At 39.4% G+C, this 18,034-nt stretch overlaps 1 protein-coding gene across 2 annotated transcripts in view; it reads left to right on the forward strand.

Moving 5' to 3' along the window:
- Positions 1–18,034, forward strand: part of LOC136863754 (constitutive coactivator of peroxisome proliferator-activated receptor gamma) — a 1,011,420-nt gene that overhangs the window by 266,715 nt on the left and 726,671 nt on the right. For both annotated transcript variants that reach the window (XR_011017848.1, XM_068226360.1), the window contains exon 4: positions 14,626–14,895. Coding sequence is in view for 1 of the 2 variants with exons in the window: in XM_068226360.1 (XP_068082461.1) it covers positions 14,626–14,895 (270 nt within the window). In the remaining variant the exon portion in view is untranslated. The remainder of the gene's footprint in view (positions 1–14,625; positions 14,896–18,034) is intronic.

Genomic DNA, 18,034 nt, shown 5'->3' on the forward strand with positions numbered 1-18,034 from the left:
GAATTTAACACAATTTTCTTCATCTCACTAAAACTTCACACAATCTACTGGGCCTAATAGTAATGAACAAGCCTGACGGAGTATTACATCACGGCCAGACATCTGATCTCGCATTGTCAGTATATGACTTACAGAGACTATAAGTGTATTGACAACAACAACAACAACAACAAAAATTCAAAGACACATTTTTGATGTCATGGCATGAGTTAACTCATAAAACTAATATGGTCACCACTTTCAGTAACATGATAGTACATGTTTTTGACAAACATGCCCCTCTACGAACAGCACGCGTCTGTAAAAGACTCTCCTCGTGACTATGATGATATTAGAGCAATGATGGCTAAGCAGGATGCAGCTCATAGGAAATTTAACATTATCCGACAGAGGAAAACTTTGTCAGTTACAAACGACTATGTAATAAAACGGCTCCGACAGTAAGAAATGCTTGACTATGGTACACCCTTCACCTTATAAAACGTGACGTAAGACCCACTACTTTATGGAAGTCAATCTTCCAATTTGGACTGAATAAACGGGACAAGGTCACAATATTGTAATATTGGAAGACAGTGTTTTGACTAGTTTCGTCTTTAAACTGAATGGGAAAGTAAATTTGAAATTGTTTAAAATGTGCAACATCGCAAAAACTCGTCTACTCGCAGACGTTGTCTGATCCGACCACGAGAGGTACTGGTAAATGATTACTTTCAGGTTTTTTACACTCTTGCAAAAAGGCAAAGCCTGGTTTTGAAGTCATACATAGATCCACACCTGTCAGGTTTCCTGTGCAATCACAGTACATGAACTGCATTACTAAGTTACTAGGTTTTTCCAACAGTACTCTGAGGTGGATGGGAGCCTATTTACACTAATGTTAACAATGTGTCCTTTTCCTCATGGCAGTATGTGGAAACAGGTGTCCCACAAGGGTCACACCTAGCTTCTTTGCTATTTTCTGTCTATGTCAACAACCTAGCTAAACAGCTGACACATTGTAAACATCACATTTATGCTGACAACGTACAGTTGTACACCGTGCAAAACCAATAGACATTTCGACAGCAATCGAGCAAATTAACATGGATCTAGAGGCCGTAGGCAAATGGTTTTCTCAGCATGGACTTATTTTAAATCCAAAAAAATCCCAAACCATAGCAGTTGCCCACCCAAGTCTTATTTCCAGTTACTACCACATGTTCAACCCTGATGTACGACTTCAAAACCAACCTTTGCCCCTTTTGCAAGAGCGATAATATCTGTGAGTAGACAAGTTTTTGCCATGTTGCATACTTTTAACAATTTCAAATTTACTTTCCCGTTCTGTTTAAAGAAGAAACCAGTCGAAACACTTGTTCTTCCAATATTCGATTAATGTGACATAGTATACAAAGACATAAAATCCCAGCTTCGAGAGAAACTACAACATGCACAGAATGCCTGTGTTAAGATTTATATGCAATATGAATTTTTCCGATCATGTTCCCAGTCTTATATTGACCTCGGATGGCTACCCCTTGAAGACAGACGTATGCTGCATACCCTGTCCTCATTGCACCGAATCGTTATCTTGCTATCACCAATTTACCTGTATGAACGGTTTCATAGCCTTTCTGAACAGTATGATAAAAACACCAGAGCGCTGAACATGACATTGATTGCTATTCCTAAGCATAAATCCTCTACCTACATCAATTCCCTCACTGTTGTGGCCAGCCGTGAATGGAACTTCCTGCCGCAGTAGGTCAAATGGATATCAAACCACGGAAGATTTAAAAGTATGTGCTCAAAATATTTCCACGAGACAAGCTCATAGTGTGACAGTTCTTCTTCTTCAGTAATAGTAGTACTCAGCTATGGTCCCCCGCATAGTTATCTTTATCCTGATTCCCATTTTGAAATATTATTCGCTCACAGTAAGCACATGAAAACTGTAAATTTCATCAGTGTGAGAAATTTCTGGAATTACACATTAAATTGTAAATAATAATAGGTTTATGTATATTATTATTATTATTATGATTATTATTATTAATTGTATTTTAATTTCTTTGTAGGTATTATATTATTGTACTTAGGAAGCTAAAATGTTAATTTATTTTGTGTTTTATAAGAGATATTTTATGGTCGGTAGGATAGCATAGTAATTTGTTTGTCTCTTTTTTTATTTATTCAGAATTCTGATATTTTTATTTTGTTATTTCTGTATTTCACTGATTAAGGCTGAGCGATCAGTTCTGCTGTCAATTGCAAGGCAAGAGATTGCAGCACTGTTACCACTCGCCAGCCACTGGATGTGTGTTAGTGACTTGCACAACCTTTCCCTTACCTGCTACTGCTTCTCAACCCTCAATATCTGTTTCCCTACCTGTATTTGCATTGCCTTGCTTCTGGGTCACACACTAGACCTGCTTTCCGAACCATATGACAAATTTGTGGACAAGGCACTCTCTCGCCCACCAACCGAATAAAAGAGAGATCGGCATGTATTATTATATATTTTAATTTTGAAGATTACAACTCTAATGAAGTTCTATTGATCATAAACATAATTTTATTCTATGATTATAAATTGCAGAAGTATAATAATTTTTATTCTACCTCTGTGGTACAGTGGTTAGTGTGATTAGCTGCCACCCCCGGAGGCCCGGGTTCGATTCCCGACTCTACCACGAAATTTGACAACTGGTGAGAGAGATGGAACGGGGTCCACTTAGCCTCGAGAGGTCAACTGATTAGAGGGGGGTTGATTCCCTCCTCAGCCATCCTCGAATTGGTTTTCCATGGTTTCCCACTTCTCCAGGCAAATGCCAGGATGGTACCTAACTTAAGGCCATGGCTGCTTCCTTCCCTGTTCCTTCTCTATCCCTTCTTATCTTTCCTTCCCCAACAAGACCCCTGTTCAGTGTAGCCTGGGCAAGGTACTGGTCCTCCTTCCCAGTATCCCCACGAACAAAAGTCTCATGCTCCAGGACACTGCCCTTGAGGTGGTAGAGGTTGGATCCCTCACTGAGTGCAAGGGAAAAACCAATCCTGGAGGGTAAATGGTTTAAGAAAGAAAAATAATTTTTAACATTCTGTTACAAAAACACATATGAGCAAATATTTTCCAGAAAAATTATTTATTTACATATTTACATTTCATATTGTGCTATATTACGTCTGACACATTGGCTGATTGGTCAGCGTTGAGGCCTTAGAGGTTTAGAGGGTCGCGGGTTTTAATTCCCAGCTGAGTCAGGGATTTTAATTGCGTCTGTTTAATTCTTCTGGCTTAGGGACTGGGTGTTTGTGTCTGTCCCAACACTTTCCTCTTCATATTCAGACAATACAATACACTACACTACCAACCATCACAGAAACACGCAGTAGTGATTACATCCTTCTATGTAGGGTTGGCGTCAAGAAGAGCATCCAGGCGTAAAAGTGGACCAAATCCACCTGTGCTACACAGTTCGTATCCGCGACCTCACAGATGTGAGACGAGCGGTAGTAGAAGAAGAAGATTGTGCTATATTAAAAAAACTTTCAGTGTTAACCATCTCAGAATAATAAATCATCACATCAGTTTTTGAAGGGTTTTACCAACTTACACCTTCTTTTTCTTCTTTACCATATTATAACTGCTCATGCAGGGCTGACATTTTCCTCAGTCCCACACATCATCTTCTTAGCATCTTATGTACGAATATCACCCAACCATAATAGGTAAACTTATGCAGATTTTTTGCCCTGTTTGATGGTGTCTGATCTCTTAATTTTCTTTCATTTTTTGGTATCTGCTGCCTTCTTTTGTCTTTGTGCCTTTAGCACAAAGGTGGGATCTGAGATTTTCATGCCTCGAACAATTAGACTGTATACAATTTCTGACAAAATGCACTCCTTATAAAATTGTACTAATTTTGGAAGAATATTCGTTTGACATAACTCATCCATTTCTATCCTCTCTACGAAGAGTTTTTATTTCCTCCTGTATGCTACTAAATCACACCATTTTCTCCTGGTGATATTCAGTAGACCTTGGAGAGCCTCCGTGGCTCAGGCAGCCGGTCTCTCACCGCTGGGTTCCGTCGTTCAAATCCCGGTGACTCCATGTGAGACTTGTGCTGGACAAAGCAGAGGCAGAATAGGTTTTTCTCTGGGTACTCCAGTTTTCCCTGTCATCTTTCATTCCAGCAACTCTCTCCAGTATAATTTCATTTCATTTGTCACCCTCAGAGGAGTGCGACAGGCTTTGGCAGCCAGCACAATTCCTATCCTCGCCACTAGATGGGGATTTCATTCATTCCATTTCTGACCCAGCTGAATGACTGGAAACAAGCTGTGGATTTTCATCTTTAATTGACCTTGAACCTGGAAGAGTAGTTGTGGCTTCGTTTCAATTGAAAATTTCCTTCTGAAAGTTCAGGCACAAATTTTTTTTTTCTTTTCTTTTATTCACCTTTTTTCTCAAATCTGATTCAGTGACAGAGGCAAGGCATTTCACTTGTATGATACCATCACAAGCAAGTAAACCGTCAGGACTGGCTCCGAAGAATGGATGTTCTTGGTCCACGAAGAACTCACACTTGGTGACAATGATGCCAGTTCTGTTTTCATACAATTTGATGATGATGATGCTTGTTGTTTAAAGGGGCCTAACATCTAGGTCATCGGGCCCTGATGGTATGAAATGAGATGAAATGTAAAGACAATTTAAAAGTCCAAAACTCATCTATTGCCCAGAATTCAAAACATGATGATGAATAATGAATGGATGAACATGAATTTAAAATAATCAGCGCATCCAACTCGCAATATTGAAATTTAAAAATAATTCCAGAATTAATCCACTGACTAGCAAAAAGAAAAAAAAAAAGACTATGAACAATGTTTATGAATTACAATAAGTGGATTCGACCTGCAATACACAACCTTCCCAGAAACATTACGGTGCCACTCATAGGCAACGCAAACCCGTGGTGTTTCTCACATAGATGTACTAATCACAGGGACTCATACTATCCTGTGGTGTTCCTCACATAGTGGATACTAATCGCAGGCAACGCTGAACCACGGTGTCGCTCATATAGTGGTACTAATCACAGACAACACCTCAGAATCGTGGTGTTTCTGACAATGGTACCAGTCACAGGCAACGTAAGCCTGTGGTGTGCCTCATATAGTGATACTAATCACGGGTACTGTAAACCCCATACTGATTCACCCTCTGTTGCTACTAATCACAAAGCTATTGTGTACGTAACATAGTGGTACTACTCGCAAGTAAAGGCGACCCATGGTGCTCCTCGCGTGATGGTACTTATTACAAGTAGTCTCATGGTTGTAATTCAATCATCTCTTAGTCGCCTTTTACAACAGGCAGGGGATAATGTGGGTGTATTCTTTGTCTGCATCCCCTACCCACAGGGGGGTCCTCGTACAGTTTTATAACGGTGTCCTCATTATCTCTTCCTAATGTGATAACAACTGAGGTGAGATTTTTTTGGATATAAAATTGTTTTGACGGGATTGTGGATAGGGGTATAAAGTAAATGTTTAATGGCTGGAACAAACTTGGAAGCTGTCAACCGATTTACACTTTGGTTGTGCCACATCTGGTTAGTGTGTTGCCCAAGAGTTGAAACCTCAATTGGACTATTACTTGATACTTCATCGGCCATTTCCTTCAAAAAGTTCTTACATTACGGGCTTCATTTTCAACATCGGGCAACTGCGCTAGTGGCGCATAGTTTTCGTCACACTTTCCAGCTCTTTGTCTTTTATTTACTTTGAGAAAATGCCAATCTCCTTCTTGATCGTCTTTTCCCTCTGGCGAGAATATCCGTCTTGAAGACACTACCTGGGCTTCCGTCCAGTTTTCTCCAGGTACTAAGATACCAAGAGGGTCCAGCTGTGTGACTGCTCTGCACATATACATCTTCTCTAGAAAGATCCTCCAGTAGATTAAATCACGCGTTTCCCTCCTGTAAATGTAGCCACGATGCCCATGCACCTAAAAAAAGGGGCAAACATTCAAAACTAGAAATACAAACTTTGGAAAATGATTCTGTGATAAAAAAGAAGAAACGTACAAAAACCTAATACGCTTTAAAAGTAGGTAATTTACTAAGAATAATTGCAAGACCTTTCAAATAGACAGATGCTCTATGCAATTTTATTTTATGTAGAATAATATAAATATTGTACCCGGTCAAGATACTCTTTCAGAGTAGAAACTGGAGCTAGATGATGATGATGATGATGATGATGATGATGATGATGATGATGAGAGTTCTAATCCCGTCCTGTTCTATAACCCAGCGTGTGGCTCTGAGGTGGCGTTCGCGCCTCATACATCAGAGGTCATGAGTTAAGGGACACTGGGACTGAAATTTCTAATTTCTGTAAAAATTAAGATATCACCTTAATACTTGGTTGGCTCAAGGTATCTACTATTATGAATATCTGTACTAAATTTGATCAGTGTAGCTTTACTAGTTTCATAATTATTTTCCAATATTTATATGCAAATTATTCAAATATTCTAAATGTTAAGCGTATCAAAGCGATCCAGATAGCACATTTTTTAAGTAATGATCTAGTACCTCATTCTGATATAAATGAAACTGTGCATCATTTTTGAGATTGTATTATTTACTATGGAGACAGGACTTTTTCCTCTGTTGAAGTTTATTTTTTGTAAAATTATTGAAATTTTACATTTTTAATTTTTTTTACAGGCAAACCAGAATTTCAATCATAAAATTAATGCACACGTTTATGGATAATGTACTAAGGAACATTCATGTGAATTTTCAAGGTAATAGCACCATATCTGTAATGGGTATGACATTTTATACATCTGAAAAAGGGAAACTGAGAAAATAGTATTTTTCTAAAGTCATGCATATTTTTTAATATTTTCAGTTGACTTACTCATTACAACTGTCCTGCAGCATAAGTTACACTCTCCGTCTTCCATTTTTCAGCCATTTTCTTCATTTTTTGTGACCTTCGCCTTCCGTCGGGTTGATTTTTTCTTCTCAGAGGACGATCGCTGTATTTCATACTTTCTGCGAGCATCAGCCTAAGGACTGATTTTTCTGTCACATGAGAGACTGAATAGTCAGGGGTAGAGCATTATATGAAAATCGAAAAATTGAAATATTTGATAAAATATGCCTGAAACTCAGTCCCAGTGTCCCTTAAAATAAGTGCTTTTAAGCAGTTACTTTACCAGTTTATTAATTAACTTATGCTAATAAATTGTAACAATAGTTTACTTACCAACTTGCATCGTGACTTGATGGGGCAGTGCTTTCACCTAACAACTGTTGTGCTTCTCTTCGGAGTCTTCCAATTGAACAGAATTATTTGAAACATTCACTGAGACTTATTTTCTTTTCTCCCAAATGGCCCTTGCAGCTCAGGCTTTTTTGGAAGGTTTCCACGGAGGACGATGTTTTCGTACGATTCTTGAATAGTGTGAATATTATAAAATGAAAAACAGTTTTACAGGTGTAAACTCCACTATAACTCCATTACAAAAAACGAACACAAAATTAGCAAATGCTAGGCATAATGGGTGAGATAATATTCTTTTACTGTTTCCTCAAGACTCTCGTGTAGACTGACCGGATGAATCAACGGGAGGGAGCAAAGGTAGAACTAGGTTCGGGGTGGTGAGGGAGGAGAGGGGGAGAGAGGCTGGGTGACCATGCACTCTCTTGCCGATGTGTATGTGTGTCTGGGTGTGTTTGATTCAGCTACCGTTTTGCAGAGTATGAAAGGTACATACACCACGGGTATATCACTGAACCAATTTTGTAGATCAAACCTTCTTACTGTTCTGTTCAGAACGAGAGCAGCTTCAAATAGCAATAACTTTGAAGTAAATATAACAGTTTTTTCTCACTAAGAATGCTATTCAAATCTGAAAATGTTAACAAAATATTTGAATTTCGAAATAAGAATTATTGCTAATTGAAGGTACTACTACAGGGGTTGTTGCATACATTTCGATATCTTCCAATTATTAGTTTCGTAATGTTGTATGTACCTTTAACCCTCAAGATAGCTTCTTTGAAGCCATGTCCTTAGCAAATGAGCGGACGTTATTTTCTTCAAAAGGCATATAATATGTCACGAAGACCTATATTAGAGATTAGCGATAAAAATAATAATAAATATATTCTATTTTTCGACCACACAGGGGTGCACTTGACCCTAACTTGGCCAGTTAAAATAAACCATATCTGTCTATTTATCTTTGAAGTAGAAACTTAGCATGTCCTGGATCCTAGCAGTTAAGTTATGGTGAGATAAATATTTTGCACTGATTGGATGCATATCATAAACTTCTAAGACTTACTAGGGTTCATTATTGAAAATATGTGCTCTCAAACATACTTCAAGGCAAATATTGCAGCAAATTGGCATGCCTGTGTATGTAGCCATGAGAACTCTTGCTGGGATGAATTTTCATAATTGTAGGAGATCTCTCGTAGAACAGTAATGGTCTTTAAGGATTGTTTGGCTCTGTAACCTGATTAACTACCTGTGGTAGCTGGCTGCGACATCTTCCAGCAGAATTTATGATTTTGACCATTTTTTGGCTGATTGGTCCATATTGACTATTGCAATATTATATATTATAATAGTCCACCATATCAGTAATCAGTAATCATATATTGTTACATATGTGAGTATTGATAAGGAGGACCATTATAATATATAATCTTCTGGCAGGGTGGAAAATGGTGTAACAAAAACCATCAGTTCACTTTGCATTTCCTCCACTTCTTTGAATCACCTTTCAATCTCTGGGTACAAATCTTCCAAAGTGAGATGCGGAGCAAGCAAGAGAGATAGGGGAATGACTAGTCAAGCAGTGGTGACTACTGCGAGCTGAACACTGAGCCAGCTCAGAGCGCTCTAGCTCGATGAGCGCAGGTTGACAAGGTATGTGCTAAGGGATGAGGAGATGATGTCACCCCTAAGACCATGCTGAGAGTCTGGTGATTAATTTGCTTGCAGACAGGTAGAATTACAGTTCGTAAGATATGGGACATAGTGCAGTATGAGTTAAGGTTCATGGCAAAGTAAAAAATTGCTGGCAGATGAACGGTGAGTAGATACTGTTACACTGCTTTGAATGGTAAATATAAGATTTCAAGCTGAATACCGTCGGTAGAGAAACATTAGAAGATTCCAAGAACAGTCTATTCCAGGATATTCTAGAGCAGCAATTTCCAACTAGTGTGCTGCGACACTCTTCATGGGTGCTGCGAGATATTTTAAGGAATAAACAAAAATATAGTTGGGACTGAATAAAACATATATATTAAATTACAGTATATCAATTCCTGCTATTGGTGATGATGAAGAAGAGGAAGTTGAATAATTAGTTTCATTACGTTTCATCTCGGGTATCTGACTCGTGGATGAATAAGAAAAGACTGTGTCATAAATTCCACCGTAGTCCTCCACATAGCTAAGTAGAGTTCATCAAATTTTTGTCAGTGTTGTACTTATATTGGACATTAAGTCAGGCTAGGGGACACACGCTGCTCTCCCCTCCACTAACTCAACTTCTTCCTCCTCTCGCCACACCCGTGTCAAGTCCAAATACAAGCGAAGTGCAACCAGACAGGTAGTTCAGTAGTATAAGGCACCATAGAAGAATGCTTCAATTGCCTCTAGTCATTTTAAGTTTTATATTTTCACTGTGTCTTTTCACTGGGTTTCCTGTGGATAAGTTTGCTTAAAGACATGTAAACTCCAGGACAGTGAACTGCCTGTGTTAGTGTGAACTTTGAAGTTCCTCCAGGACCTTCATCTTCAAAAGATAATGAAAGTCAAGACAAAGGAAAGAAAAGGACATATTTGGACAGTTACTTGAAGTATGGATTTTTGTGGCATAAGGATCTGAAAAAGCCTCGCCCTGTGTGTGTAATTTGTTGGGAAGGACTCAGCAATCAGTCCATGGTATCTAGCAAGCTGAAGTGGGAGAGGAAATCATTGGCTCCGCATGTAAAATAATAGTTGAAACAATACTAGGTGAAACTGCTAGAGATCAAGTTTCCAAAGTCCCACTCTCCAACAGTGGAGCAGCCGCAGGATATCTGAGATATCATCCAATATGAATGGACACAACTAGTAGAGAAAATAAAGTGTAATAGAAAATTTGCCTTGTAAGTAGATGACATCGTCGCCATAAGACCTATCTGTGTCGGTGCGACGTTAAGCCCCTAGCAAAAAAAAAAAATAGTAGATGACAGTTCTGATGCTAGTGATAAAGCACAGCTCATTGGGTTTATCAGATTTATTTATGATAAAGTTATTAGTGAACAGTTTCTGTTCTGTAGAATGCTGGAGACTAGAACCACTGGCATGATAATTTTTATTGTGTTCATTCTTATCTAAATGACCATAGCCTTCAATGGAAAGACTGATGTGGCGTATGTACAGATGATGCGCCATCCATGTGTGGGAAATATAATGGTTTTACTGCCAGAGTTTTGGAAGAAAATCCATCCATCACAGTAGCCTACTGTTTTTTTGTTTTGTTTTTTCACAGAGAGTCATTAGTTGCAAAAGCTTGTGATGAAGAGCGTACTGCAGTTTTTAACCAGGTTGTGGAAATGGTAAACTACATAAAGTCTTGACCTTTGAAATGCAGGAATTTTTAACAGTTATGTCAGGAAATGGGTGCAGTGCACACTTCATTAATATTGCACACAGAAATAAGATGGTTATTGTGAGGTCCATGTGCTCAGTCGAGTTCTTCAACTGAAAAGAGAAATGAAAGATTTTTTCAAGGAAGAAAATCAGAACACATTTTATGAACTGTTGAAAATTATACTTGGTATTTAGAACTGCCGTATCTGGCAGATATGCTTAATAAGTTAAACTTAATGTTTCCATGCAGAGGACACAATAAAATTAAAGGTTTTAAGAGAAAGCTTGATTGTTGGATGTCTGCAGTTCAGAAAGGTGATTTGTCAAACTTTCTTTGATTTGGCAGATAGTGCTGAAGAAATAGAATTTACAGCTTGTGAACAAAATGAATTCATTGATCTCTGTGCTGATTCCACACTAAAAGTTAAATTTACCTAGAGTAAGGCAATAGTGGCAGATTTTTGGCTTGGACTGGCAGACAAGTACCCTACTCAAGTGTAGAAAGCAACAGATCTACTTTTGTCCTTTTCAGTTTCTTATTTTTGTGAGCAAACCTTCTTTGCTATGGTGACAATCAAATCCAAAGCAAGAAATAGACTACTAAGCCTTGAGAGCAGATATGCAGGTTTCATTGTCAACTATTAGACCTGATATCAACCTGTGTTCTCAGCATCAATCACAAATCTCATATTAATAAGACAAAATTTGTTGTAATGATTTACAAGATTACATTTTAGTCGTCTAGTTTTTAAGTTGTATTTGTTAAATTTAATTATTCATAGTCAGTGTATATTAAACATTTGTATAGTACACTTCGTCTATTCGCAGGCCATAAATTGTATAGTAAATTAATAAAATAAAGGAACTATATTCTTCTCCATTCGGAGTGTTTATATGAACATAATTAAACACCTATACATATATACATATATCAGAGTGAATATTTTCAAAATAAAATAATTTGACATGTTCCTATTGTTTAAAAATTAACATGGGTGCCCTGAGTTTGTAATCTCATTTCTAAGGGTGCCGCGAACATAAAAAGATTAGGAATCACTGTTCTAGAGCCAAACTCATCAGTTGAAAAAGTGTTGCCACTGACATTAAGCACCTGGAAGGAATGGTGGAAAAGAAATCAAACTGCACATGTTGAAAGGTCATGCAACTATTGCAGTTATTGCAATATCAAATCAAAGAGACAACAAAATTGGTAGTATGAGCATACTGTTAGTCTCGTGTTAGTAAGAGTGTAGCATTCCCTTTGCCTTGATGGATGCACTAATTTGCTTCAGAAGGGAGTCATAGATTCATTATATCCTCTCCTGAGGGAAGTATGTCCACACCTCCTATAACTGCCCTTGTCAACTTGTATTTGGCCTGGCTCAGAGATGAGACATCCACACTGGTCCCATGTGTTCTATCGGGGACAGAATGGAGGACCTTGTTGGACGCAGGAATACCTCGACTTGATGCAGGTAGTCCACAGACATGTGACGTGTGGACAAATGTTGTCTTGTTGAAAGATTGGACCCGGGTGTTATATCATGAGGAGTAACACTTCAGGGTGGAGATGCAACTTGTTTATCTTGACAGGGTGATGAAAATTACTATCGGAGGTGACTGAGTGTCATACCCAATGGCTTCCCACTCCATACTGCCATGATTAATGTCATGTCCCTCCACAACATTGTTTCCGTGACAACATTCTTGCTCAGGAATGTCATCTGTGAAAATGCAAAACCAGGATTTATTGCTGAACATGATACAATGCCACTGTCTTCAGTCCATGCCTTCCGGTTACAGCACCCCTATCAATAGTGCCATCTTAGCTTTGCTGTTAATGACAACCTGTAGTCTGTCTGGTACCAGTTATTGAGACATAGGGTGTTAAAGAGAATCCAGTAATTGTGTCTGGATGGCAGATGTAGATATCATGATTGTTTGCAGTGCTTGGTGCATGTTACATCATTCCTCACCGAGCTCGATAGCTACAGTCGCTTAAGTGCGGCCAGTATCCAGTAAGTGATAAAAATCATTGTTTGAGTGATGATGCCCTCAATGAAGGGCGAAACATGTCTCAAGTGGAATCAATAATAAATTCCTAAATTGTAAAATTTTATATGTATTGAATAGGTGACAAAACAAACCTTTTAGCATCCTACATTCAGTATCCAGTATTCGGGAGATAGTAGGTTCGAACCCCACTGTCGGCAGCCCTGAAGATGGTTTTCCGTGGTTTCCCATTTTCACACCAGGTAAATGCTGGGGCTGTACCTTAATTAAGGCCACGGCCGCTTCCTTCCCACTCCTAGCCCTTTCCTGTCCCATCGTCGCTGTAAGACCTATCTGTGTCGGTGCGACGTGTAACAACTAGCAAAAAAAAAAAAAATATCTTTCCTCCCTTGGTGTAGTTTGTCTTGGTCAACCAGAACCTTCATGATGTGTGTGGTTGCTGTCTTGTTCCCATTGGTTCAAATATCAGGCCACTATGACATCTGAACATCCCACATATCTGGCAGTTGCTCTGTATAACCACCTGGCTTCTTGGAAATGACAATGCAGCCCCTCATCGGACTCCAGTAAGTCTCTTAACACAACGCCCTGTGGGTGGGGGATGCAGATGAAGAATGCACCCACGGTATCCCCTGCCTGTCGTAAGAGACGAATAAAAGGGGCGACCAAGGGATGATTATATTAGAACCATGAAACTCCTGTTTAATACCACTACGCGGGGAACACCATAGGTCACTTTTACTTGCGTGTAGTACCACTATGTTAGGTAACAAATAGGTTTGTGATTAGTAGCAAACGAGAGCGCGACGGCTTTTACAGTACTTGTGATTAGTAGCACTATATGAGCGACACCATGGGATGATGGAACCCATGGTTGTGGCTTGCCTATGATTAGTACCCACTGTATGAGGAACCCACCACGGGATAGTACGAGTCTCTGTGGTTAGTACACTTAGGTGATGAGGAACACCATGGGATAGTACGAGTCCCTGTGGTTAGTACACTTAGGTGATGAACACCATAGGTTTGCGTTGCCTGTCAATGGCACCGCATTGTGCGAAACACAGCAGGCCTGTAATACATGTGCGAATTTAATTACCTGTGAGTAGTACCATAATGTGTGTAATACCGCGAGTCTACGCTACTCTTGATTAGTACCGCAACATGACAAATACCATGGTTCTACTTTTCTATCGATAAGTACCATTATGAGGGGCCGATGACTTGGATTTTGGACTCCTTCCGACTACAAGCATCATCGATTCAGTATCGTGCTATAGAAGCAGTTCCTTGGTCAGTAATACTATTGTTTTACGCTAGCTTCTGTGCATGTGAGGCACTGTGGGTCGCTTCCGCTGATCGTTTTAAATTCATATCCGTCTGTCCGTCCGTCCGTCCGTCCGTCTATGATGTTATGTTACAAATCATGGGAACTCTAATCATTGACACACCCATTGATGGTATGCATGTCTACCAAATTACATCTAAATCATTCCATTCCTTCTGGGATACTTTTTTTCTGTTTCTTTTTCTTTGAGTGGGTGTATGTTTTTCAGGATCTAAATCTTACGTTCTTGTCCTCTGCATTAGCCAGAGAAATGCACAGAGGAGTTATGTCTACAATTCAAGTTGTTATGCTGTTTCATTACTGCACCAGTTTGATTGCAGTCAGTCAGTTTTGATAAATGCTCAAAAAATTTTCCAAGAATGTGTGTCAGATTAACCCTTTCTTAGATGGTACTGCAGAACACAGTGGACAGCATGGTATCTGTGAGCTGTAAATGAGAATGAGATATTTCTCTGAATTTGTCACCTATGGATGCCTATCAATCATTGTAACCATTACCATACTTGAGCCTGTGATGGAGCACGATTTCTGGGGGATGAACATAAATATTTCTTTCTTTTAATCTTTAGAAATTACAGTGTAGTATGTTTGTCCTTCAGGTATTCACTACTGTACAAGAATGTGATGAGGAAGTCGTGCAGTTTGCAGTTCAAAACCAGTGTTTTGCCATCTTAGGTCAAGACTCAGATTATATTATACATGAAGGGACATATTATTACATGTCCATCAACCATCTTGACATCAGAAGAGGAACCACATACATCTATAACAGATTTGCGCTGGCACGAGAGCTAAGGATCGAGCCATTTGCCCTTCCTCTGCTTGCCTCTCTGGTGGGAAATGATATTATTTCCAAGGCCCAGCTTTCAGTAAGTACATCTCTGTCACCAATAATAGTTTTAGACATAATTGTAATTATCTTGTAAATTATGTTTGTTATTATATTTGGAAAGGTACATTTCTTGCCTTTCTAACTTCTTTTTATACACGCTTTGTATAGCTTTTTATTAAAGAGCAGATGTCCTGGTATTTGGGAATTAGTTCTACCTCCAAATCTCTGGGCTTAGTGGCTCAGATGGTTGAATGCTGGCTCTCTGAACCTGAGTTGCTGTGTTTGATTCCAACTTAGTCCAACTGTATTCAATTGTGCTCAAATGTGCCAGCAGATTTACATGAAATAATTGCTGCGGGACAAAATTCTGGCACATCTCTTAAATCCGTAAAGGTAGTTAGTGGGACTTTAAGCCATTGTTGTTGTCATCATTATCGTCATCATCAATTTCTCAACTTTAAAGTAGTATATAGACTTAATTCCAATTAGAATTCCCTAAACCAGTGTTTCCCATTTCGTGGTCCGCAGACTTGTGGTTGTCCATGGAACAAATTTAGGCGGTCTGCGACTTTACTTACATGTCATCATTTATAACGCCCACTATTTTTCAAAACCAACATTTTATAAGTTCTCTGATAGTACAGGTGAAAGAATTCCATGACGTAACGTGAGTTTCATGAAAGATGCTGACTCGAACCGATTGTCCACACCTGTTTGTATATTACGTACATGAGTCATGCATGCTGTTGCAGCATGACTGGCAAGCGGTGAATCCCCTAATTATTATTGTCTACAAACTTTCACTTGGCACATCATCACATTCATTGTAGACATTTATGGATAATTCTGAACCCAAATCTGCCACCAAAAGCTCATAGATTAATTCACTGTCCATTATTAATGTTCTGCATGCTCATGACTGCTTACTAGTGTAGTAGTGCTGGCCAGAGAGCTGACAAGAATTTTGCCAGGCGGGCTTTCAGTCGCGTTGACTAAGAATACTGCAGTGTATTTGAAACATCAGGAAACTGTGCGGAATGTACAGAAAACAACACAGTTCAACCCAAAAGAACAACTAAATAACTCAACAGACCGTGGAAGCTTTGCATCTAAGATACAAATCCTGTAGGGGAAAGATATTCTCAAAGCTACTAGGCAGTTCGATAACCTTCGTAAGAAGATGAATAACTGCCTGGCTCGACTCACCTTTTTTAGGTGCTGCAGGGACAACAGCATTATACCAAAATGTGAAATTGAAGAATCACATGACAAACCAAAGGACAGTCTATATTCTTCACAAAACCAGCATAAAACTTCTCGAGGAACAGATTAATGGATTCATGACACCAGGCAGACACTGGATCACCTTAACAGTAAACCATTTTGCTTCCACTTGGAACTTGCCCAGCACATTGTCTCTCAATGACTGGACCATGTTAGACAGCATTGGCAGCACACAATCGCAGCATACACTAGAATTAGCCACAGCCAAACAAAACAGAAAATTTGTCCACCTCCGACAAAAACAGAAACCAAAACCACATGAAGCACAACAGACATGAAGCACAACAGAAGAATTTAATAAGTAATCTCACGGATAAGCCATTCAGTGAGACTATCACTGCAGTCTTGAAAAAAGGACTTAACTATGCAGAAGCACCCAATAGGATATCGGGAACCACAAAGCCACCTCCGTTTAACCTGACCAGAGAAGAAATTCCTGCCCTGAAAACAGGATACGCAGAGTTCGATAGCTGCAGTCTCTTAAGTGCGGCCAGTATCCAGTAATCTGGAGATAGTGGGTTCGAACCCCACTGTCGGCAGCCTTGAAGATGGTTTTCCGTGGCTTCCCATTTTCACACTAGGCAAATGCTGGGGCTGAACCTTAATTAAGGCCATGGCCGCTTACTTCCCATTCCTAGGCATTTCCTATCCCATTGTCGCCATAAAACCTATCTGTGTCGGTGCGATGTAAAGCGAAAAAAAAGAAAAGAAAACCAGGATACAGAAACGATAATACTATTACCTGCAGACAAGGGCAATGCTACAGTAATAATGACATGTACTGGTTACATACCTAAAATGGAGCAATTTTTCATCGACCCTTCATACAGGAAAATAAGGAATCCTACCAGCCATATTAAAAACAAACTCCACAGATTAGTGAAAAAAAAAAAAAAAAAAAAAAAAAAAAGCAGTATTCCAGCAGAAATACAGAAGAAACTGATTTCCGTGGACTCAGTACCTCCCAAACTGTATGGCCTCCCAAAATCTGTAAAGAAGGCATACCGTTGCGACATATTGTGAGTGCTATAGGGTCTCTGCCCGTTACCAAGCCGGACTTCTTCAGCCACATATAGGACACATGCAAACCTACCTTAAGGACTCCTGACATTTCATCCAGCTCTTCAAGAATCAATCCAATAAAGCACGGACTGATTAGTAAGTTTGGACGTCGCGTCACTTTTCACCAAGGTGCCATTAACAGAAGGGTTTCCACTACTAGACCAGAAGCTGCCGAAAAACCTGTCATGTTAGCCAACGAATGATGCCTTAATGCCACATATTTCTATTTCAACATCGAGTTCTGTGAACAGACAGAAAGAACCACGATGGGATCACCCCTCTCTCCAGTCATTGCAAACATGTACATGGAACAGAAAGCCTTAGCCACATCAATCCTGAAACTAAAATGGTTTCTCTGCTATCTAGATGACACTTTCATCATCTGGCCTCACAGAAGCAATAACTTGGTAATTATTTGTCAACCATCTTAACTCCATTCATGTGAATATTCAGTTTACCATGGAAATTGAGGTAGAGAGGAAACTACTGGTCCGGGATGTCCCGGTGAAACGAAACACCAATGGGACTCTGAGCCATACAGTATACAGAATACCCACACACAGAGATAGGTACCTGCATGCATCTTCTAACCACTACCCATCACAAAAACAGGCTGTTCTAAAATCGCTGATTAATAGGGAGATAGCGATATCAGATGCAGAGCACCTTGAAGAAGAGAAAGAAGACCCCATGCGAACCCTCAGGAGAAATGGCTACTCGTTCAACAGCATCCGGCAAGTTTTTAGAAAATTAGCAGAAAGCAAAGGAAAGGCTGCCATAGAAGAGAACAGAGGGGAGGACGAATGGACCCGTCCGAAAACAGTGATACT

Source organism: Anabrus simplex, chromosome 2, assembly GCF_040414725.1.
Source record: "Anabrus simplex isolate iqAnaSimp1 chromosome 2, ASM4041472v1, whole genome shotgun sequence".
Taxonomy (NCBI): domain Eukaryota; kingdom Metazoa; phylum Arthropoda; class Insecta; order Orthoptera; family Tettigoniidae; genus Anabrus; species Anabrus simplex.